Raw genomic sequence first — 24,121 nt, forward strand, 5'->3', positions numbered from 1 at the left:
TATCACGTTCACAATATTCGCGTAGAAGAATGTTGTAGGATTAACGCCAATTTCATCTTAGCACACTTCAAAACTCGAAGACGAGTTTTCTCCAACCAGGGGAGAATGACGGAGAGAAACATTGTTGTTATTTTTTATTTTTATTCAATTTCAAAGAATGTATATTATAGTTTAGTTTTAGGGTTTCTTTTTTAAGGTTTTTTAAGTTTTTGAGAATTCTAGGATTTTTATAATTTTTTTATTTATTTCATGAGAACTATTCACAAGTCCTACTCATAGGGGCAAATGAAAAGTGTGGCTATGTGGAACTCAAGGCATTAAATTCAAAATTTTCTTTTTACGTTTATCTTAAATAACTATATTCCACTTACATGTGCCACAATATATTGCTAGAAAATTAAAACAATGCCCTAAATACAACCTAAGATCTTTATTTTACTGTCAAGGGAAATAGAAACCATCCAAGAACTTTAAACTAGCTTTTATAACAATTTTTAACACAATAAAAGTTCTTGAAAAATTACAAAAAAATAGAAAATAAAATTGAAAATAAATAATAAATAATGGGAAGACTTACTTACAAGGTGCCTGGAGTTACCCAACCAAGACTCTGTACACCCCACACCCGATTCCCTGACCAATGGCGCACTTTTCCTCCTCAAGGTGTTGCTGAAAATTCTTAGATAGGGAAGGTTTGCAGGCTATCCTTCTTTCTCTAGGGTTTAAGAGAGCTCAAAAAAAAAACCAAAGTTTATACAAACCCTATGGGAACAAAATAGGGCTAATATTGGGAGTTGATATCTTTCTAAGTGGACTTATCTTTCTTCCTTGAATAAATACAGCAAACTCACTCCTAGGGTTTAACTTAAAATAGGTCACCTCTATTTTTCCTTCAAGACAAATATAGAGGAGAGAGAGAGAAGTGGCGTGCCTCTCCTTTTTGGTTAAAAGAGATATGTAAGAGAGAGAAAAGAGAACCCCAAAGTTGATGCGTGAGAAAGAGAGAAGAGATCCCCAAAGTTGCTGCGTGAGAGAGAGAGAGAAGAGATCCCCAAAGTTGCTGCATAAGAGAGACAAGATCTTGGGAGAAAAAAAAATCTATGGGAAGAGAGTAGATCTCGTACGTTTTCAAATAGGTTCAAACATCTTTAAATGGAAGAGAATCTAGAAGAAATTTATCTCCTAGTTTGAATCGAATTTGCCTTAACTACTTTCCAATATGAAATTTGTGGGGTGAGAGCCATCCATCCCAAAAATCCGCCATCATGCTTTTGAGTGGATAGATTAGGAACATTATCCCCTTACACTTCAACTCAATCCACTCCTATTTAAAATAATTTGGCATATTTCATTAGATTTTAAATCTTTAAATTTATCAAATTTAAATTTAATTTTAAAATAAAGGGGGCATGCCCCTTTGACCCTTGCTCTCACAGGCCTACAATAGCACAGAGGAGACAACACAGTTCTCCTGGCCCACAAAAATGATCCCTGGGGATCTCTCCGACCTCAACAAGGGATGACCCACTGCAAACCCTCTTTAATAGTCCCACATGCTTAGAGCCAAGGGTTTTCGACATGATCAGAGCCATAAACCGCCCAACCCTTAATCAATCAATACACATACTCCCACTGAAGTGTATCTTCCATTATAAATATCATTCTTTTTTTACAAGCTCTCTAGGCATTTAAAGGCCACAAAACCCATCACAAAACTGTTATTATGAAGTTTTCAATGGGTCAAAAGTTAATCGTGTGGACAAATAGTATCCAAAAGAATAATTTTTCAACATAAATAAGGGCATTAATGGGCTGGAGGATTCGTGTATTCTTCTTTAAGAAAAGAAAGACTTTGTCTTGTAAAAGAATCATAAGGTTTGAGCCCTAGGTGGGAGAAAGCCTTAGGGTTTCTCCAAAATTGTGTGCTTCTTGTTGATTTCTCTGTCTTCAAGTTCTTCCTACATCATCAATCCCTTATGAAACATTAAGATCTTTATATATTTGCATTTTAACCCTTAAGTTTCGGTGTAACCTTTTACTCAAATATTTTCTTAATATGATGAAAAAACCAGCATCTTCTTCTTATAAAAAACACAAAGGGCGGGGACAAAAAACATCTCTGGTTCAATGACTGAACCGGACAGGCAAGGGCACCAGTTCACCGGCTCACTGGTCTAAGCAGCTCAACCGGTCCGATTCTGATAACATTGGCTCGGAGGACGATTTGGTGTCATGGGCAAGGACTTAGCGCCGAGGGGGAGTGTTGGATATCATAGCCAATCCCATGCTGAATTCACGCAATTTCAAAGAAGATAAATTAGGAGTCCTTGTCATATAGTATTTGATAAAATTTAATTAGATAAAATATTGAGCCCTATTAAGGTTAGGAAGTATGTGGTTTTAATAAAGATAGAGAGGAGTAGGGGTTGGTACATGCTTAGACTTAAAGAGTTCTTTTAAGATTAGGCTTTCATGTGACCATATAAATAGGTGGTTCTGACATGCGCATTGCTGTGAGAGGCATTGTGAGGCCAATTGAGGTCGTGGAAGAGAGAGTCTCATGAGCCGCGTTCTAAAGAGAGGAGGATGTGTTGTGCGTCCAAGAGAGACTATATTGTGTGACAATGGGAAATGAGAGATAGGCCCACAGCAGAGAGAGAGGATGACTGTGAGAACCGAGAGATAGGACCACAGCATCATGGATGTAGGTCCGTTTTGTACTCGAAAGTTTTTGTAATAAATCAAATTTCTCGCTCTAGATTTGGTATGCGCATGTGTACATGTTTCTGGTGTGTGAGTGAATGTGTTTGTGTGTTTGATTGTACACAGGTGCTTTTTGTGCACATGAATTTCCGTTGCGCAACTCCATAAAATAGAAGGCTGGCTAGGTGAAATGTTCGCATACTGAGATTATTGTGGTTCCTTAGAGCTCTAGTTACTTTTTATCAGTTGTGAAAGCTTTCGAAATTTCCAAACCTCTTATGAAGAACACATTAGATTTTCAATGTTTCACGAGAACGCTCTCTGTCTCTCTCTCCCCCTTAGAGAGAGAGGGAGGCGGCCATGTCAAAAGTTTCTCACAAATGAATAGTAAATATAAGAAACTTTTGACATGGCTCTCTCTCTCTCTCTCTCTCTCTCTCTCTCTCTCGGAGAGAGAAAGAGGATGCTTGCTTTGCCTATGTCTAGGGGCAATATATGAGGGAGAGGGAGGTCGGCATGTTTTAAGGGAAATGAGAGAGAGAGAGAAAGAGCTAAAAGGGGAGAAAGAGGAAGAAGTAAAAAAGGACAGAACTACAACCATAGCTCATGAGCCCATATTCTAATGCGAATCCACGAGATAGATGACAGGTGGATTTTGTGTGGTTCTCCATAAACTGGTTGTGCATGAGATATAGCTCCTAATATATTCCAACCACAAATCCGACTATTTGTTGAAATGTTTATTGTGTGATTTTGATGCAAGATAAAATCATTCTTTTCTTTATTTTTATTTAATTTCAAAGGATATATATTGTAATTTTAATTTTAGAGTTTATTTTCAGTGTTTTAAAGTTTTTTATGGATTCTAAGGATTTTTTTATATGTGAAGGATTTTTAGGACTTGTTCACAAAATTACTTAGTGTTTATGGAATATTTTGCTTTTTCAAGGGTAAACTTTTCATCATGAATTTTGCGACACAGTTAGGTCTTTTTATTCATTGTATGGACGTTTAATGGCATTGAATAATTAAATAAACATTATTTAAAACGTGCATGGCCCTTAAGTGGTCATTCCCCGTAATTTTCAGATAGAAAAAAGAGAGAGAAAATCTTAGGCTTTAAAACTCTGGTTGGGTTTGAAGAAGAAACCCTAGGTTTCCTCTATTTATTGCTTGTACTAGGCCTAGAGTAGTGCTGATTTTTTGTTCTTCTCTAATTTTCCTACATCAACTTGGTATCAGAGCTCAGTTTTCTTCAACAACAAACCCAAAACATCACAACAAAGTCCAGGGTTTGCTGATTTTGGGCCAAGGTTTGCTTATTTCAGCCAAACTTTACTGATTTCAGCCAAAATTTTGCTTATTTCAGCCCGACATTTGCCAAATTTAGCCTACATCTTGCTAATTTCAGCAAGATTTTGTTGATTCTAGGCCTAGAGTTTGTGATTTTTGTGAGCCCATGGCAAAGAGAAGAGGTCATGAAAGGACCCACTTCGTGATCCCAAAGATGAGGCAGTGAAGACCTTAGGAGGCAAATTCAGCAGCTTGCCGGAGGGTATGCAGCAGGACAAAATTCATTTATTTTTAAATTTTATTAAACATCAAATGATGCATATTTTTATTTTAGTTTTAAGGTTTCTTTTTTTGGTTGTTTAAGTTTTTATTTCTTTTTTGAATTTTTGGGTTTTATTTTTATTTTTTGTTTATCGTTAACTAGTTACTATTCATAGGTACTATTCATTGGGTAAAATTATCATTGTGTATAACTAGGGTAAAATTATCGTTGTGTAAAACTAGGGTAAAACTATTCATAGGTAGTATTCATAGGTACTGTTCACAAGGGTAAAATTATCGTTGTGAATTTTGTGTTTTAAGTTAGGATATTTTAGGTCATTTTAATTACTGTATGAGCATTTAATGTCTTTGAACATTAAATTATAATATATAAAATATGTGTAAGGCCTTGAGCGGGTCATTCCACATGATTTTTAGAACTTAAAAAAGAAAGAAAAGCTTAGACTTTTAGAACCCTAGCTTGGGTTGAGGAGAAAACCCTTGGTTTCTCCTAGTGATTGCTTGTGCTTGGCTTGAAAAAACTTAGGTTTTCCTCCTCACCCCAATCTAGAGAGTTCTAAAAGCCTAAGCTTTTTTCTTTTTCAATTTCATAAACTCACGTGGAATGAACCCCTCAATGCCCTACACACCTTTTATATTATATTTTAATATTCAAAGACATTAAATGTTCATATAATAATTAAAATGATCCCAAAAGTCCTAACTTAAACACATAATTGATAATGATAATTTTTACCCTTGTGAACAACACCCCCTAGATGGTACCTATGAATAGTAACCAGTGAATAGTAAATAAAAATAAAAAGAAAAACCCTGAAATCCCTAAAACAAAATAACCCTACAAATAAACCCTAAAACTAAAATCAAAATATACATCCCTTGAAGTTTAATAAAAATTAAAAATAAGAATAATTTTGTCCTACATCAATCTCCCTTAGTTGGAGAAAACTCGTACTCAAGTTTTAAAGTGTTTTACAATGAATTTTGTGTTTGTTCCACGGTCTTCTTCAACCGGAATATTGTGAACACAATCGGATGACTTGTGGTTATTGCACTAATCAACACACATTGATTGTGAATTGAAACTAAGTCTTTGCAATCAGATGATATATCCATAGAGACTTTTGAGACACCCTCGAAGAAAGAGTTATATGTAGAAATTGCATCAATTCAGCCATATAACCCAGATGAAATTGTCAAGTCTCAGCTCTAAAACACATCACCGATGCATCTTTGAAATGAGTATTAGATTCGATGACTGAACCAACAACTCTACCTATTGATTCGGCTCAAAAGTCCTTCATATTTTCCCCTCGTCAAAGATAGATACAACCACAAAATCTGGTTCAGCATCGTAAATCAAATCTACAAGATCTTGTTCTTCATCTAAGTATGCATCAAAGATTGGTAGCAAATCCCTATCTATACCATGCTGATTTTGGACACAACCTGCATCAAAATTACGTATGTCCTCCTTTAAATTGAAGAACCTAGAGTGATGCTCCCCACAATCTAGGTCTTCTATCACTTTCTTCTTCATTCGACTCTTCACGTGGAGCACAAAGCTGAAAAGAGTTCTATTCAACATCTTCTTGAGCAGAAAGATCACCATATTGCCCTTGAATGATGCTCACAAGCCCTACTCACTGCCATAGGTTTGTAGAAATCACAAACCTTAGGCAGAGAATAAATAAATAAAAACCTGCTGAAATCAGTAAGTTCTAGGCGGATTTGGTAAATCTTGGCCCAAAATCCGCCGACCCTAGACTCGGCGGTAGTTTTCCAACATTGTTGTTGAAGAAAACCTGAGTTCTAATACCAAATTGATGTAGGGAAATTAGAAGAACAACAAAAACTACAAGATTTTCAAGCCAGTCACAAGCAATAACCAGGAGAAACCTAGGGTTTCGTCCTCACCCTAAGCTAGGGTTCTAAAAGCCTAAGCTTTTCTTTCTTTTTCAATTTCTCAAAATCATGTGGAATGACCCCTTCAAGGCCTCACACACCTCTTATATATTATAATTAATGTTTAAAGACATTAAATGTCCATACAATAATTAAAATGATCCAAACATCTTAACGACAATTTTACCCCTATGAAAAGTACCCTATGAATAGTAACCAGTGAATAGTGAAAAAAAATAAAAAGAGAAAACAAAGAATCCCTAATACAAAAAATTAACCTAAAAATAAACCTTAAAACTAACATAAAAATATACATCCCTTGAAGTTGAATAAAAATTAAAAATAAGAATAATTTTGTCCCGCATAAGGGTATCATCCATAGGCACTACGGTGATCTTTCAGCCCACGAAGATGCAAATTTAATCCTTTTAACAACCATGCACCATGTGAATAATCAAGTTAAGAGGAAAGTGATAGAAGACCGTAACATAGGGAATATCACTTTAGGATTTTCGATTTGAAGGTGGACATTCCTGATTTTGACACAGGTTATATAAAAAATCAACAGGTTGTAGATTGGGATTCGCCACCAATCTTTAGCACATGCTCAGATGAAGAACAAGATCTTGTAGGGAATCCGATCTATGATATGGCTCAAGATGGAGACGAAAATGTTTTGGAAGAGGATCTTGCTCGTGAAGAATATCGCAAGAAAGTAGCAGAGGGACTAATCAAAATCATGGCCTTTGAAACTCTAAGGATATCGAAGAGGTAGAGATTTAAGGCATTGGAATCAAAGTAGAGAAAGGGAAGAGTGATCGACTCATAAACCACAAAGTGTGGTCCTGAATTTAGAGAGTACTGAAGTAGATGTCGAGAAGCCTCTAAAGACCAGAAAGTTGAGTTTGCAGCTTCCTACTCAATTTTCACTGCGAGTTCAAGGTTCGCCGAATTTAATAAGTTTGTGTCTATTCCATATTATACATACCACTATCTGTTTCTTGAGGATTTCGTCCTACAACAAATACTATTTGAGCCAATAAACTAGATAGTTGGGGCAACAAATAGGAAAAGATGGTTTTGATGTTGGATTTATCTTAGACTATTTCAAAACTCGAGGACGAGTTTTCTCCAATCAGGGGAGAATGATGCAGGACAAAATTATTCTTATTTTAAATTTCTGTTTAATTTCAAAAGGATATATACTTCAATTTTAGGGTTTTTATTTATGTTTTTTAAATTTTTATCGAATATAGGTTTTTAAATTTGTTTTAGGATTTTTAGGAGTTGTTTACAAAAGCACTTAGATTGTTTATGGAATATTTTGCTTCATAAGGGGTGAAACTGCCATTACAAATTTTGTGATTAAGTTGGGACTTTTGGCTCATTTTATTCATCATATGAACATTAAATGTCCTTGAACAATTAAATAAATATTATTTAAGAAGTGTATGGACCCTTGAGTGGTCATTCCACGCGATTTTCAGATTGAAAAAAGAGGGAAAAACTTGGCTTTGAAACCCTAGTTCAATTTAAAGAAGAAACCAGGTATCCCCCATTTTTCGATTGTGTTTGGCCTGAATTATTGCTGATTTTGTATTTCTTCATCAATTTTCCTACCTCAGATTTCAGTAATGTGATACATGCTTGCAAATTGTCTCCAAAAAAGAAATGCTAGACATGGCGTGTCTGTGGTATGGTCATTTTGTCATGTCTTGAAGTAGGCCTTTATATATTAAATGTAAAATTAGTATATAAATTAAGATTAAGAAAAATTTAAACATGTTCAAATATGGACATGCATGTAAGTCAAGATATGAGTATCTGAAGTTCAGATATGCCTGCTCAAGTTGTCGATGCACATAATCCAGAATTTGGACATGCGTGTTCACCTATAACATGCTGTTTTGCATGTCCAACAAGCAAAAAATTCGAGATGAGGTAGGTTACACTTCCTAGAGCACACTATATCAGTGTTTCACATGTGAAATGTGCTTGATGCTTGTCTTTGCAATAGATATCTTCAAAGGAAGCTCAAATTAAGAACTTTGTCACCATAAGCGAGTATTAATATTTCTAAATAGATAGAATCGCACTCACTGCATGCACACAATCGCAAAGGCAGTAGTAATAACAATAATAATATTAATAAGTAATAACAACCTCGAGGTCTTTTGGTTTCTACTGTTCTAAGGGGATAGGAGCAGTATTTAGAAAAGGAACCATAACACCATAAAATCCAGAGCTATATTGTAGTTTTATGGTAAAATAACACATTGCCAAATGCAGCAAAAAGTGTAACTCATAGCATCATAACAATAAAGTTTCCAACCTATATCAAAAATAAAAGTTCCTTTGTTAATTTGACACAATACAAATATTTACCTGGTTTATATCCTCTTTGTTGTAGTTAAAAGTTTCCAATGGCTTCTGTGAAGATGCCTATAAAAACTGAAGATGCCATCATTAGCAATGATATTGAAAGACATTAAAATACAAGATGACAGGGGCAGAAAGTATGCACAGTTACCATATGCACGTCAAAACTTTTGATTTCACTTCCTGATGAGGCATATAGAATGTCTTCCTTTCCTGCCATCAGCAAGAGCCAAAGCCAGTAGTCATCATCTCATTAGTTGAACATTATAAGGACAATATGCAGCCTTAGCAGAGAACAGATACAGAAAGTACGTAACAGACATTACAGTAGATACTCCACTGCCCTCCAATGTAGGAATCATTTGCTATCCGCAGTTTCCTATGCTTTAGGAGGCATATGTATGGATGGGAAAATATGAGTAAAATAGTCATGGCTCAAAACTGTTCTTTCACAAAATTATACCAGGAAGCAGCCTGTATGTTGCATAGAACCTCATAAAATCAAATCTAATGTAACAATACATGAAATAAAATCCAATAAATCATATAAAAATAACATCAATAACTGTGAATAAATTAATTTTATCAACGGAAAATTTTTAACATCATATAAATATAGCTTGTTAAAAGATAATTAATGAGACGGACACCAATTTTATAATAATAGAAACAATAATTAAGTTTTTGTTATTAATTATAAATAATTTCAATAAACAAAATAAAAAATTATCCCCAAAAATTATTTATCCTCATTCCCGGTATCTACGAAAAGGGGAATGATCGTGTGTACTTTGAATATACATTGTTGGAGCGTATCTAAATAAAAATATCCCTAGAAAATATCAGAGTATTGATTAATTATTGATTTTATCCAGTAATTTATACTCTAGCTATTAATATACTTAAAAGTAAAACTAATAATCGATAGTTAATAATATCGTTTAAAATTAAAAGCATAACAAATATCCAACTTATTGGAGAATGATTATTGCACGATATTAAATTAAATTATTTATACTCATTCCCCGTATCTATGAAAAGGGGAATAATCGTGTGTATTTTGATATACGTTGTTGAAGCGTATCTAAATTGTAGACCGTTGATTTTGAAGATCTAAGAATCTAGGAGGCTATTAACTTGATAGCACGAGAAGAGCTCTTTCCCATTAAATTATCTTTGACCGGTTTGCCCTTTCTTTCTTTCGCCCATTGAAACCCTCGTTACCACTTTCTTCCCTATATCTCTCCCATTAAAATCCTTCCCTCTCTCTCTACCTTTTTCTCTCCTCCCTCTTTTCGCTCATCTTTATTATGGCAGCTATCATCTTCATCTTTTTTCACTTCCCACTCTCCTCTTCTCTGAATTGCATTTCCGCTCTACTCTCTCTCTCTCTCTCTCTAAGATCCTCTGTTTTCACTTCCCACTCACCTCTTCCCTGAATTGCATTCTCCTCTACTCTTATACTCTCTCTCTCTCTCTCTCTCTCTCTCTCTCTCTCTCTCATATTCTCAAAACAATAGTTATATTTCTTTTTATTGTTTTGAGGTTCTAGAGAGTAGAGAATAAGTAGGGATCGCATAAATTATTTTATAAGAGAGAGAAGAATAGGTGGGTGGGATTAGTCAGAGAAGATAAAGCACGATTCTCTCTTTCTTCCTTTGGAATTGCTGGTTATGTGAGCTCACTTTTCGAGAGAGAGAAAAAAGCAAGGCATCTCCCTTGACATGGGCCCTAGTTTTGTTTTCAGATGTGCTCTCTCTCATTGATAAAAGAACAACGGGCGTGTAAACAAAGAGTATTTTTAGAGAGAGAAAGGAAAATAGAAGTATGTAGATTTGCTAGTCTTGTTTAAATATTTGTGTAGAGAGAAAGGAAGAATGGTGTTTGTGAAGGGGGAGATGGACCGATGAAGATCCTGCAAAAGAGTAACATTTTAGCTATTCTAGAAGGGAGCTGGAGGCTCGCAAGGAGAAAGTGCTTGGGGGTCGTAGAGAAAGAGTAAAATGGGATCTTGTAAAGAGAGAGAGAGAGAGAGAGAGAGAGAAAGAGAGATATTTAGGGCTGGTGGAGAAAGAGCAAGATGGAATTTTGGGTAGAGAGGGATTGGGAGCTGGTGGAAGAAGAGCAAAATGGGATTTTCTTAAAAGAAAGGATAAAAGAAACTCTTTACACCAGAATACAGTGTATTTAAAATACACATGATCATTCCCCCTACGAAAATATAGGGTGAATTGTTATAAAATACACGTGTAAGTCAAAGAAATTATAATGCTTTTAAGTGTGAATAAAGTAATTTATAACCAAAAATTTTCTAAATGTCATGTTAATGTACCTCAATAATCAATGAGATAAAGATTAAATTTATGACAATAATAATAATACATAAATTTTGTAGCTAATTATATATTATTAATAACAAACGGGGAATTTCCCTATTTATACGAAATGTTCATACCCCTGGAAAATATTAGTGTAATCAATTAAGCCGACCCCAAATAATTGGATAAGGCTCGGATGATGATGATGATGATGATGAATTAATTATGGATTTTGTCCAATTACTATATCATTATCATCATCATCATCATCATCATCATCATCATCATCATCATCATCGTCAAAGCCTTGTCCCAACTAATTGGGGTCAGTTAAACGAATCCTAGACCATCATTCTACTCCATTAAGGGTCATATCCTTATTGAGGCCTATCCCGTGCCCTTTCTAAGCCTTCGGCTTAAACTAACTCACACCTCCTAACAGGTGTTGTACTGGGTCTATGTCACAAATGGCCAGCCCACCTAAATCTACTTTCTCTCATCTTATCGCCTATTGGTGCCACACTAAATTCTCCCGAATGTATTCATTACGAATTCTATCCCTTCTTGTCTTACCACTCATCCATCTCAACATCTTCATCTCAGCTACACTCATTTTATGGGGATGTTGTTTCTTGACCGCCCAACATTCCGTCCCATAAAACAAAGTTGATGTCACAGTTGTTCTATAGAACTTTCTCATCAACTTCATTGGTATGCAGCGATCGCATAAAACTCCGGTTGCACATCTTCACTTCGCCCATTCAGCTCTAATTCTATGTGCAACACCTTCCTCAATCTCTCCATTTTCCTAGATTATCGACCCAAGGTATTAAAAGTACGCTATTTTTTATATTTCTTGGCTGTCAATCTTAAATACTTTCTCGTCTCTACTCTTATCATAGAGTACCCTTTGAAGTGATAAAGATAAATATAAATAAGTATAAAATATGAGATAGATGTGCCAAAGGACAAATTAGGAATAAATTAAGGATTGAAAGGACAAAATTAACAATAAAAGACCACTTGTTGCAAGAACAGGGATCACCCTCTTGCTTAAAATTTAAGAAGAAAAATTACATAACATGCTCCCATATGATCATAAATTTATACTTACGGAAAAGAAAATATGTCAAGAAGTATTTTATAGATCTAATATTTAGGGATCCACTTTGAATAATCAAATGAGTATTTTTTAATAATCGAATTCAAATTTTGAGTTTTGACATCTGATGGAGCATGCGCCCAAGGGATCCTACAATTATTTAATGTTTATATGTTAATATTGTTGATCAAAACAGCTAACCAAGCCAGCTATAGAACCTTTGAAGAATTACACATGATTCACACTTCATTCGTACTATATAGACAGATGTAGTAATCTTGATAAACTTTAACTTCAAACATATCTAAGGCTACATATAATGTACATTAAACTTCTTTTATAGTGGCCACGACTGACAAATGTTTGCATGGCCAAAACCAATTGCTGAGTAGCTCAAATGTAAAACAAGAGAGACTAAGATAATTAGTGGCGTATCATACGTCAGCATGCCCTCACTTTAAAGCAATAAAAGCAAGAAGTCCAATCTTTCCTACAATAGTGTTATCATAGAGATTCCAAGCACATAATTACTAATGGACCATTTTAACTACAGTTCCTTACAAAATTAATAGATTACATAGTATTTTGATAAATCAGCCATGTGATTGTGAATTTGCATGACACAAAAGTTGAAAATAGAAAGCAAATTAAAACATGATTCAATATATTAAGGCAAATATTAAATTTTCTAAGGCGTAAAGCAGTTGAGGCAATTTGTTATGAACCAAGGTTTAAAAAATCGTTGATCCGATCATGATCGGGTATCGGTGGAGCCATCCCGAATCTGCTTAAAAAATGGGATCCGGTCGATTCTCTACAAGGAATCGCTCTGCCAATGTCATGTATCGTTTGCCGTCACGAACCAGACACATTTTTGTCCGTACCGGTTCTGACGTCATGAAACCAGTTCTGACATCATGAAACCAGTTCTAATGTCATATTCTTGAGCTTTTTAAATTATAAAAATATCCATCGATCCCACTTGTTTTTAAAATTTTAGAATAATTGCAAGTGGACCCCAACCACTGGTCAAATAATCACACGTAACCCAAGCACATGTGTTAAATCTGATGCATTAAGTCACGTGGCTTGACGCTTTTATTCAAGCTGTGACTCTTCGATTTTTTTGATGAGGGATAAATGAGTCCCACCAAACCTCATCGCCAGCTCTTCACCCCAATAATCACACTTCTTTCTCTCGCTCCCTTCCCAACCTTTACTTAGTTTCTCTCTCTCCCCTCCCAACTTTAATTGGCATTCTCTCTCTCTCCCCTCCCAAATTAATTAGCATCTCTCTCTGTCTCCCCTCCCAACTTTATTACTGTCTCTCTCTCTCCCCTCCCAACTTAGGCATCTCTCCATCCTACCCACCTCTCGCTCTCTCCCTGCCCAACCTAGCGTCTCTCTATATATCCTAATTATGTGAATAGGAGCATATCAGAATTATATTAATATTTTTATGGTGACTAAATATAACTATGTAAAATTGTTAACTTATTTAGTACAATTATATTAAAATTTTTATTGCTATATTGGAATTTTTTTGTTATAATTACATTAAAAAATCACCTAATTTAATATATTGCATTGTTATGTTATTTAATAAATTCTTATTGTTATATAGATTATGTTATTTTCATATTTAGTCTAGAATGTAATTTTAGATTAATATATTTATAACTTCTATAAATATTGACAAATAACTTATTGTTAATTGGTTATTATTGCAATAACTTATTTTATACAGAAATTAAAATTTAATATAATTATTAAATTTTGAATTGTATTAAGTTGTTATATAGAAATTCTTAAATCATATTGAATCGTATTAAGTTGTTATATAGAAATTCTTGAATCATGTTTATTATAATATTATAATTAATAATTATAAATTGATAACCAAATATTGTATTTTATTTATTAATTTATTTGCATTATAAATTATGTATTGTATTATTTTTTCTTATAGTTGTAAATAAGATGGTTTAAATTAGATGATATTATAAAACATTTTACATTTGTTCTTATTTGTATAGTAAAATAATTATGAAATATAAACCAACAATTTCGATTTCAGTATATAATATTATAGCTAGTTAGGTTGTGATAATTGTGAATGATAAAAGCGAATTAATAAATGTTTGATACTTTGATGTGGTACTATATGTGAAATTATTTTTTAATCTTATAATATGGAAGTGTTTTCTAATATTTTTAAATTATTTTGATGGAATATTAGTTATAATTAATAATTATACGGACATCTAAACAAGAAAACAGCGTCTCGGTATTCACCTATTTTTACAAAGTACTGAAAGTACATAATGCACCACTCCTAATTTCTTTTATAAACTAAAAGAACACTATTTTTAGAGATTTATAGTTATTTTTTTAAAAACGTTTGGGATAAAACTTGCAGATTCGGCCGATTCTCCGATTCGACATGGGTATGGGTGAGGACGATTTGGGTTACCGATCCGCTTTTTAAAACCTTGTTATGAACTCTAAACCATATTTATTTTCTTGCCCTTTTGTTGCAGCTGCAACAGAAGAAGAGATTCTCATCCTTGTCTCAGAGAAAGACAGCCGATGCCTATCATATCAAAATTTCAGTTTTACCACCAGATCTCCAGATACAGGACTCTCAGCGGCATAGGTTAACAGTGAATATTGCTTCATAATCCCACTGCAATTGACATGAGGCAGAAAAATAGCCAGAGCTCAACTTCTACATGCCAAACTATAAGCACGACGTTTCCACCGACCATTGGACCTACATCCTCTCTAATCAGTACAATCCCTTTATGACAACTCATCACCATCAGAGGTCTCCAAGTACTCTTTGGCACACAGCTAAACCTAAAACTGACACTCTTGCTTTACACTTGAGCGCACCTTTTCAGCAGCTCCCCAGACTTCTTTCACAGATCATCACTACTCTCTCAATGATAGCCTAGGAAACCAGTGATTTTGGTTTCAGCAAATCAGGCATCATCTTTAAACAACAGAGGGCTGTATCTCTATCAAGTTGCAAGTTCTAATAAGATATCGAGGCTCAAGTAACTTTTTGGTTATGAACCGTAGAAAGTGTTAAGACTTGTGGAGTAATGCATCCTCATAATATTGAAACTTGGAGAAATTTATTGCCAAAAATTCCAATGCAATTACTAGCTTATTGCGTCTCTGGTTCTTCACACTAACACAATTCACTGCCATATCGGATTTGTAGCACCAGCTAATGACAATTTCCCAAATTCTGTGATCTAAGTGGTAAATTCCTAATGTAATAACTCATTTCAATTATGGAAATTGTGTCATTGTTTTCCAGATCAGAGGAAACCCCAAATCCGCTGCAGGCTCCTGCAATTCTTACTCCTGCAGTCCTACCCTAGTGCTGTTGTTCTGGGTTCATATCCACATAACATTACAGTTCAGCTGAAATACAGCTTTCGACAGCAATGCTCTTCCCCAAGGTTCCCTAAAATCTAGTAACAACTAGGTCCAGAGTAACCTTAAAGCAACCATGTTCCATCTCTGAGATATCGCTACCTTATTAACGTCAAACCATCTAGTATAATATTCATGTATTGTCAATGAGTGACAGCTTGATTCTTAATAATAACAAGCACTCTCAACAGTTTAAAACAAGAATAAGCCTTCTTTCAAACTGCTATTCCTCTGTCACTAAAATAATGTGCTTCAATATAGAAGGCATCAAACATGTAAGGCCTTGTCTAGACGTCCACATTTTTATCCGCAACACTTAAATAGCCTTATCTTTGTGTCAGAATGCGTGATGTGCCAGCTTGGCATTCCACTATCAGGTGCAAGATGAGGAGTGGAACCCCGCTTATCCTGAAAGTGCGGCCAAAAGGGATAAAATAAAATAAAAATTCTTGTAATATTATCACCAAAAAACGTGGATATTGTTCCACTTAATCATTTACTATTGAAGAGTGCCAATTTACACGCTATTGCCCACAAAGATAACTAAAGAAAAGGCTTGGATTTGGCTACCAGGACGTCCAAACAGGCTGTGACTGACCATTTCAAATACAAGTTCACTAGTTCAGGGTGTGCTATGCAGGAATGTGTGTGTATTTCAATCAGCAATCAATTAAGCAACCTTTAACCAGAAAAGAGTCAGTAAGTCTAAGCCCAACCATAACAAGGATAAAGCAGGTCTGCGCTGCATGTGTCCGTCAGCTAGCAACACATCAGTAAGGTATACATGAACAAATATTTTTTGTAAGCCTCTGAGAAAGAATGTGAAGGATAAGGATTGATAATATGTTTGCTTATTTGTTATTTATAAATTTCTTTGGTACATATGATACATGTGTGTGTGTGTTGGGGGGGGGTGGCATAATTTTTCTGGTCGGCATCAGGAAACCAACCGTAAAAACTTTTAACCAAATTTCAGTGGGTACTCAAGAAATATTGGAAGTTGGAATCAAGTCCAATCAAAATAAGGGAAAAGTAAGAAATACATGAAAATGATCACAATTGAAAACATTAAGATTTTGAATATGGCTAACCATAGACTCCTGCACAGATTCCAAGTAGCAAGAAAATGTCAAATTCACCTGGTCTGAAACATATAGATGCAACTGGTGCTTTTCCCACATCAAGAATTGCCACCACATCTTGACAGCGTATGTCAAACCAGCATATGCCACCATCCTGTTTCCATTCAATCATCAAATAGAATCAATTAAATCAAGAACAGAGATCAAAAGGAAAAAATTTATATTTAACCCAAAAGTGTTCAAAGCCTAAGAATCTAAATTATAGGTTAGGTTGGCACTTCTGCTGACAGAAAGGATGGGCACCGGCCATTAATGGGCTATTCTGTTCAAAAACATTTGCCACCACTCTCCTACATTTTTTGCCCCTTCTCTAGCTCCAGCTCAGACCATGAAACAGGTCACTAACTCACTATCTCTTCAGTAAAAAGTTGCAGATTTTGGGGTAATAAGTAGATAAATTCATTTTGAGGAACATGAAATGGGTAGTTTTGAAAAAAAAATCCGTGTAGGTTTTTAATGGCTGTGGAAGGATAAAATCCCTAATGATATGTTTCTTAGTTCAGAAAGAGAAAACAAGTGTGCATCATAAAACAATTGCTGCAAAACCATAGACATAGGTAGTACATACACACCCACAAGCAAACACGCGCACACACACACCCCACACACACACACACACATACACACATATATATATATATATATATATATGTGTGTGTGTGTGTGTGTGTGTGTGTGCATTAGGAGGCCATCTAGATGAGGAGGTATCCAAGGTAATTAGATGCCTAAGCAGTTGAGGTTATCGTTACTAGGATCTCCCAACCTAAGTGTCAATCCTGCTCCAATATCTAACTCAAACTCCAAGATAACAATCTCCATGATGCAGCAATTTTTAAATTTAGGATCTTGATCCCCACTTTTTAGGGACCACTCCTAGCCACTCGGAGGGAAATAAGGGAGGAAGAAGAAGATAAAGATTCATTTGGATCTTAATTAAGATCATACTCCATCTCTCTCCATAATGCTTTGGAGGTTGTAAAGTGTGAATTGTAAATAAAGCAGATTTTATCAATAAAAGATCAGCTCACTTGAACTATTATTAGTTATCCCGATGTGCCTCATCATAATTTTTTTTATTGTATTTTGTAGGATAACGCATCTAAGGTATATAAAAAATTTATTCCTTAATTAAATAAGTTTAATTAATAAATATTACTTTTTCTAGCCTATTTTTGTCAAATCTTATTATATTTTGTGGGATAATTGGATTCTTTTATTTTTATATAATTCATAATTTTCAAAATTTCTTTTGTTTATAAATTCAATGATTGTACGGAATGCTCTTCTAATCAAAGAAGCTTCTAGAATGTGATGATCCCTTGCTCCCGCTTCCAACATCTACGGTTGAAACTACTGCTTTTAAAGACATTGCTCAAGACCATAGCATGCCATCAACTATGAGGATGCATTCCCCCCTCTAGGCAACCTAAACATTGTGAGGATTTTTCCACCAGTTACTTCTATTTGAGGATCATGGTTGTATCCAAAAGGACTAAAACCTGCTTTCCTAAGCGCCATTCTTCTATATATATATATATATATATAGCCCTACCATGTGATGTCGATGATAGGTGCCTTAGACACCGGCTCAAGAAGGTGTTTTGTAATCTCAAGCAAGATACATGAGCTTGGTTTAAGATATTTTAAGATGCACTTGAAGGGCGTTAGCTCAATGTATCACAAAGCCTTCCTTGTTCATGAGGAAGGGAAGTAACTCTATCTTTGGCTGATATCTATCGAAGATATAGTTGTTATCTAATGATGATTTAAGGAACACAAACAAATTTACGTGGACACCAGGATCAAATGTTGATGGAGGGCATGGTCAACTTATCACCCTCTGAAGATTTCTAAGAGTTCTAGGAGCATTACTGCTGAACAGTACATCAAAGGACCTTATTTCTCAAGCTCATTTGAAGATGGGAAGATGGTTTACATAACAATTGAGCACATTCTCATCTCAGATGGTGATCTTATTCAGGATCTGACTCCATATAGACAGTTGGATATCTAGTTATCATCATTAGAGTAGATCAACAATTATTACATGTGTCCGTCCGAAATTCAGTTTCTTCACTAACCAAGATCATTACATATGGTTGGAATGCATCAGATTGTTCGCTATTTACAGTGTCCCGAATGCCACTCGCTATCATAAATTGGGAAAGTTGTCCAGACACTACAGAATATAGATCCATGTCTGGGTATTGTATCTTTCCAGAGGACCCTCTTGTCCAGACATAGTGTCTGAGTCTAGAAGCAGAGTATAGATCCCAGCCTTCACGTTTTGATGAGATTTTAGGCTCAGAATGCTTCTAACGGATCTTGGGGTGCCAGGTACATATCATACTCCAATCCATGATGCCAACATCAGCAAGATCAATAATGCATCCGAATCAGCACGTTATCATAGAATCAATCAAACATATTGAGGTGGGTAGACATTCTAATCAAGTGAAACTAGTACGTGGACTTATTGTTCTTTTTTGTGTTTGCCATGGAACAAGGTGCTGTTACCCAAAGGGGCATTTAGCTCTTTCAATATGCATGTTCTTGTATTTAAGCTAATCAAACGCCAAATTTTTCCATAATGAGCATACTCTTTCATATGTTCTAACATTTATGCCTCATCCTTGAAGAAGAAAATATATTGGTTGATGGGTTGGATGTGTATTTGGGAAAAAAAAAAGTGCTAATATTTCCTGCTTACCTATTATTAATTCCTTAATAGGCTTATTGTCTTGTTTCTGGTTCCATGTCTGGTAAAAGTTTTTTTTTTTCCTCAGTCTTGTACAAATTGATGTATACTCGATTAAAATAAATAAACGTGAACCGGCCAAGCCCATTATGTTCTCGTTGTTCAGCAATTATTGAAGTAGTTGCTATGAAGAGCTCTTGTAACCTACTAAAACACCCAGAATTGTTTTAGCTCATCCGCACCTCCTCTCCATAAGAGGGTCTCATTATATAATTATCATATAATTAATTTATGGTCCAAGATGGCTATAATATGACTATATAAACCCCCATGAACATAGTTTCAATGATATGTAAATATACAACTCATCCAACAAAAATGCTTCCAAAACCTAAAAAATATTGCAGAACAACATTCCAACACATTCACGTGCTCAAATACTTAGACTGTTTGAAGCCTGCCAATCACTAAAGCATTCAATTGTGAAGTCTCTAGAGAGAAAATAGCTTTTTGCAGGAGAGAGAACATCAAAAGACCATTGAAAAAAATCGCAAGTTATCAAATTGAATACAAAAAATGCAGTCTCAGATGGTAGAGATAGAGACCTCGTCAGAAGAGATGATGATATTGGGGTTGATGTGAGAAGAGATGCAGCAGAGTACGGTAGCCTTGTGACCTCTCAATTTCCTGGCCTCCATTTATTAATTTTTTCTCTTTCCTGCTTCCTCCAAGAAATTTGAAGTTTTATCGTGGCTAAGCATCAACTCTGCGTTTAAAACGAGCGCCGCGACGCAGCACCGTCACGCGCTCACGGGTATCGGATGGTAGAGATCAAAGTTCAGAAAACGTATCCGCCACCGATCGTCCACCCGAAAAACCCGCGGTACATATTGTGAATGCTTGCTTGATTAGCTGCCTCTTAATGTCGATCTTATTATGAATCTTTTATGTTGATCGAATCGGGTGCATATAATTTATGTATCATCTTAATCTTTTTTGTCTAAGAAATACAAGATGTGTGTAAGATTAGAATGAATCTCTCTAGTAACATATATTATAATGTATAAAATTAATACATCGAAATTCCACTTAATATATATCTTTTTAGAAAATATTTATACTTGTTAACCATGATTTATAAAGATAATGGCGATCACTTATTGAGTAACTAGACTCATCAAGCTATTGTGAAATTTTTTAGAATAATCACAGCTGTATTGCTCGTATCTGCAGCAGGAGTAGCTTGGAAGAAGTTTGTAATTATAGATAAATTTACATTTGTAGCTTTTGTTCTATCAAAGTTGTATATATATATATATATATATATATATATATTATAAGTTGTGAATTACACTTTGTACAAGTTTGAACAGGTTGTGAATGGAAAATTTCTTTTGGAGCAATAAATACAAAAAAAAAAAAAATTTGTGGTCTGGGGAACATCTCCCTCCTTGATTCGCATTTTATGATAATCTGTTTGGATATCCACTTTAGAGAACACTTGAGCTTTTTGATATTGGTCAAAGAGTTTATTAATACTAGACAGAAGGTACTTGTTGTTCACTGTTACTTAATTCCCATCCTTTATCTTTATAAAAAGGATCGGTGCACTCCAATGAGACACACTCGGTCGAATGAACCCCTTCTCTAATAACTCCTGCAAGTGTACTTTCAGCTCCTTCAAATTTAGTGGTCATTCGATATGGGGCCTTAGAGACGAGACCAGTGCCAGAGACCAAGTCTATCTCAAACTCTATCTCCCTTACTGGGGGCAAAGATGTCAACTCCTTAAGGAAATCCTCAGGGTATTCACTCACTAATGGGACCTCTTCCACTTTGGACTGCACGTCTCGATTTTCTACCACATAGGCTACATACCCCATGTATCTTTTAGTCAGAAGACGATGAACTTGAAGAATATAAATAAATTGTAGAGGAAAAGAGAGATGAATTCTCTATAAGCAGTGATGACTTGTTAAGATTCAAAGGTCGAGTCCGCATACCGAATGATGAGAGTGTGAAGATATTTTGGAAGAAGCACACCACTCCCGATATACTATACATCCCGGGAGTACTAAGATGTACTAGGACCTGAAGAAAATCTTCTAGAGGAACGACATAAAAGGGAGGTGGCACTATTCGTGTCTAAAGTGCCTAACGTGTCAGGAAGTAAAAGCTGAGCATCAGAAGGCCGTTGGGTTAATGCAGCTCTTACCTGTACCAAAGTAGAAATGAGAGCACATTTCTATAGATTTTGTTTTCAGCTTACTTAGAACGAGTTCGAGAAATGATAGCATTTGGGTCATTGTGGATCGACTGACCAAAGTTGCCCACTGTCTACCAATCCGCACAATCTACACTTTGGATAAACTGACCTTCATTGAGTGGTCAATTTTGATACTGGATAGAAAGGGGTGCAGGTGTTGCACGACAAAGACATTCTTCTGGTTCGTATATTGTGGCAATACCATTCGAGAGAGAAATCGATTTGAAAACAAGAAGACGAAATCAAAGAGAAATACTCCCATCTTTTTCAGTAATTAGGTACACAAATTTAGAGGATTAAATTTCTTAAAGGGAGAGAGAATATGATGACTCTAAATTTTTTTGAAAAAATAAAAAAATAAAATAACAAATAATCAATAAAAACAATAATTTCATATCTTTCGTATTGTGGACCACTTACATAGCATGAACCAAGAAGAGTTTTGCCTCTTTTTAATTAACGTGTTAGCTCTTCTCTTTTGTTACTTGCCTTCTTGACACATCCACTAATGCCATCTTCCATGTGTTAAGGACGTATGCACCATGAGGTGTATGATTTTAAAACGGTTCCACTAATGCCGTCTTCCATGTGTGAAGGACTTAAGCGCCATGAGGAGTGTGATTTTAAAACGGTTCTCTCTCTTTAAGGAGTGGGTTTGGTTCTTTCTTTCTCGTTCAGTTCCTTTCTTCAAACCCACTCACACAGTGCGCTCTCTTTCTCTCTCTGCCTCAAGGCTCACCGCAAACTTGTATCAAACGAATATCACAATCTCTCTCTCATGGCTCCAACAAAGAGAACAAGTAGTGGTGGTACACCTGCTAGCCAAATGTAACCTTTTTCTTCTCTCCTGGTAAGCCTGCACCATCTCCACCTCAAGCGAAGGAAAAACCCATTCTATGTATTGGGCCTTCACTTGAAGCTTTTGCCCGAAATTCTAGTTCTGTAAATTACTGAAGCAGTTCCCAACTTCCAGTAAGATTTCGAGATAAGAAAAGAACTCCAGCTCATAGCCCTCCACCTCCAGTTGGTGCTTTAATACCGAGTGGATCTTTTGGGGCGACCTCGTCTTCTTTTGGGCACCATTCATTGTCTCAGCAGGTTGGGTTGCAAAGAGGTTTCATTGTGGACCGGGCCCTAGTGGAGGTCCAAGTGAGTAGGGCTCTGGTTTGAACACTCAGAAGCGTGGACGGCTTCTCTCAATGAACGGGATGATTGTCGTATGGCATCATGAAGTGAATGACGAATTTTAATATATGTCCTCGCATGAACGAGTTCTCAGCCAAAAATGCTTTCCAGCCTAAGTAAGGCGAGACGGTTAAGAGTTTGCGGCCGACTTAAAAATTAAACGAGTATTTTAATTTCTTTTCCATCTCAAAGTGACATCATTTTTTTTGAAAAATAGTCCACTCTTGATAAAATTGTCATATTTCATCCACTATGTTTATACTATAAGTTTTATATGTAAGTAATCTCATTGTTTTATAAAATATTTATTTAAAAATCAGTATGTCTGTTTTTAATAAAATTGTGATATTTCGTTTACTGTTATGAATTTTAGATACTGTAAATTATGGTATTTTTTTTTTCAATAAACTTGTAACATTTTTTTTTATTATATTAAATTTTAGATATTGTAAGTTTTATATGTAAGTGGTTTCCTTTTTTCTAAAAAATCATTATTTGAAAAAAACTGATATTTCTATAATATTTCGAGATATTTTTGCATTTACTTGTAATATTTCTAAAACTGTAAGTTTTACATATTGCTGTATTGAATAGTAATATTTGCAACATAAATATTAGATATTGTAAATGTTATATCCAAATGTTATATGTGTTATGTGCAAATGTTACTTGCAAGTATTATGTGCAAGTGTTATGCGTACGTGTTATACGCAAGTGTTATGTGCAACTGTTATGTGTAAGTATTATATGTAAGTGTTATGTGTAAATATTCTGTGCAAGTTTTATACACAATTGTTAAGCAAATGTTATGTGCAAGTGTTCTGTGCAAATGTTATGTGCAAGTGATTGTTATAAATTGTTTCATGAGAATTTATGTTAATAATTTCAAAGATACTTTGAAAATACAATATTATTATTTTTTGATATCTACTACATTGATATAGGGCCTGTAATTACATAACATTTGTACATAACACTTGCACAGAACATTTGCTCATAACACTTGCGTATAACACTTGCACATAACAGTTGCACATAATACTTACACATAATAGTTGCGCATAATACTTGCACATAACATTTGCACATAACACTGGCACATAATACGTGCGCATAATATTTGCACATAACACTTGCACATGAAATTTGGACATAACACATATAACACTTGCATACAACATTTACAGTCTCTAATATTTATGCTGCAAATATTACTATGAAATACAACAATACGTAAAACTTAAAGTTTCGAAAATATTACAATTAAATACATAAATATCTCTAAATATTATAGAAATATCAATTTTTTTTAAATAATGACTTTTCAGGAAAAATGACGCTACTTACACATAAAACTTACGATATTTAAAATTTATAACAATATACAGAAATCTTACAAGT

General features: G+C 34.9%; 1 protein-coding gene across 8 annotated transcripts in view; it reads right to left on the bottom strand.

Annotated features, from left to right (window-relative positions):
- Positions 1-20,128, bottom strand: part of LOC18425636 (Transducin/WD40 repeat-like superfamily protein) — a 66,575-nt gene extending 46,447 nt beyond the window's left edge. For 6 of the 8 annotated variants that reach the window (XR_016046984.1, XR_016046981.1, XM_088855028.1 and 3 more), the window contains exons 1-4: positions 19,875-20,128; positions 16,569-16,665; positions 8,714-8,775; positions 8,569-8,625 (exon numbers count right to left, since the gene is read on the bottom strand). Coding sequence is in view for 4 of the 8 variants with exons in the window: in XM_088855028.1 (XP_088711154.1) it covers positions 8,569-8,625; positions 8,714-8,775; positions 16,569-16,665; positions 19,875-19,967 (309 nt within the window). In the remaining 4 variants the exon portion in view is untranslated. Of the gene's footprint in view, positions 1-8,568; positions 8,626-8,713; positions 8,776-16,568; positions 16,666-19,874 lie in introns of those variants that run through there. The other 2 variants (XM_088855036.1, XM_088855038.1) reach the window with 2 other exon arrangements.
- Positions 20,129-24,121: the final 3,993 nt, after the last annotated feature.

This window comes from Amborella trichopoda, chromosome 1 (genome assembly GCF_054954075.1).
Source record: "Amborella trichopoda isolate Santa Cruz 75 chromosome 1, AtrichopodaSantaCruz75HAP2 v2.0, whole genome shotgun sequence".
NCBI lineage: Eukaryota > Viridiplantae > Streptophyta > Magnoliopsida > Amborellales > Amborellaceae > Amborella > Amborella trichopoda.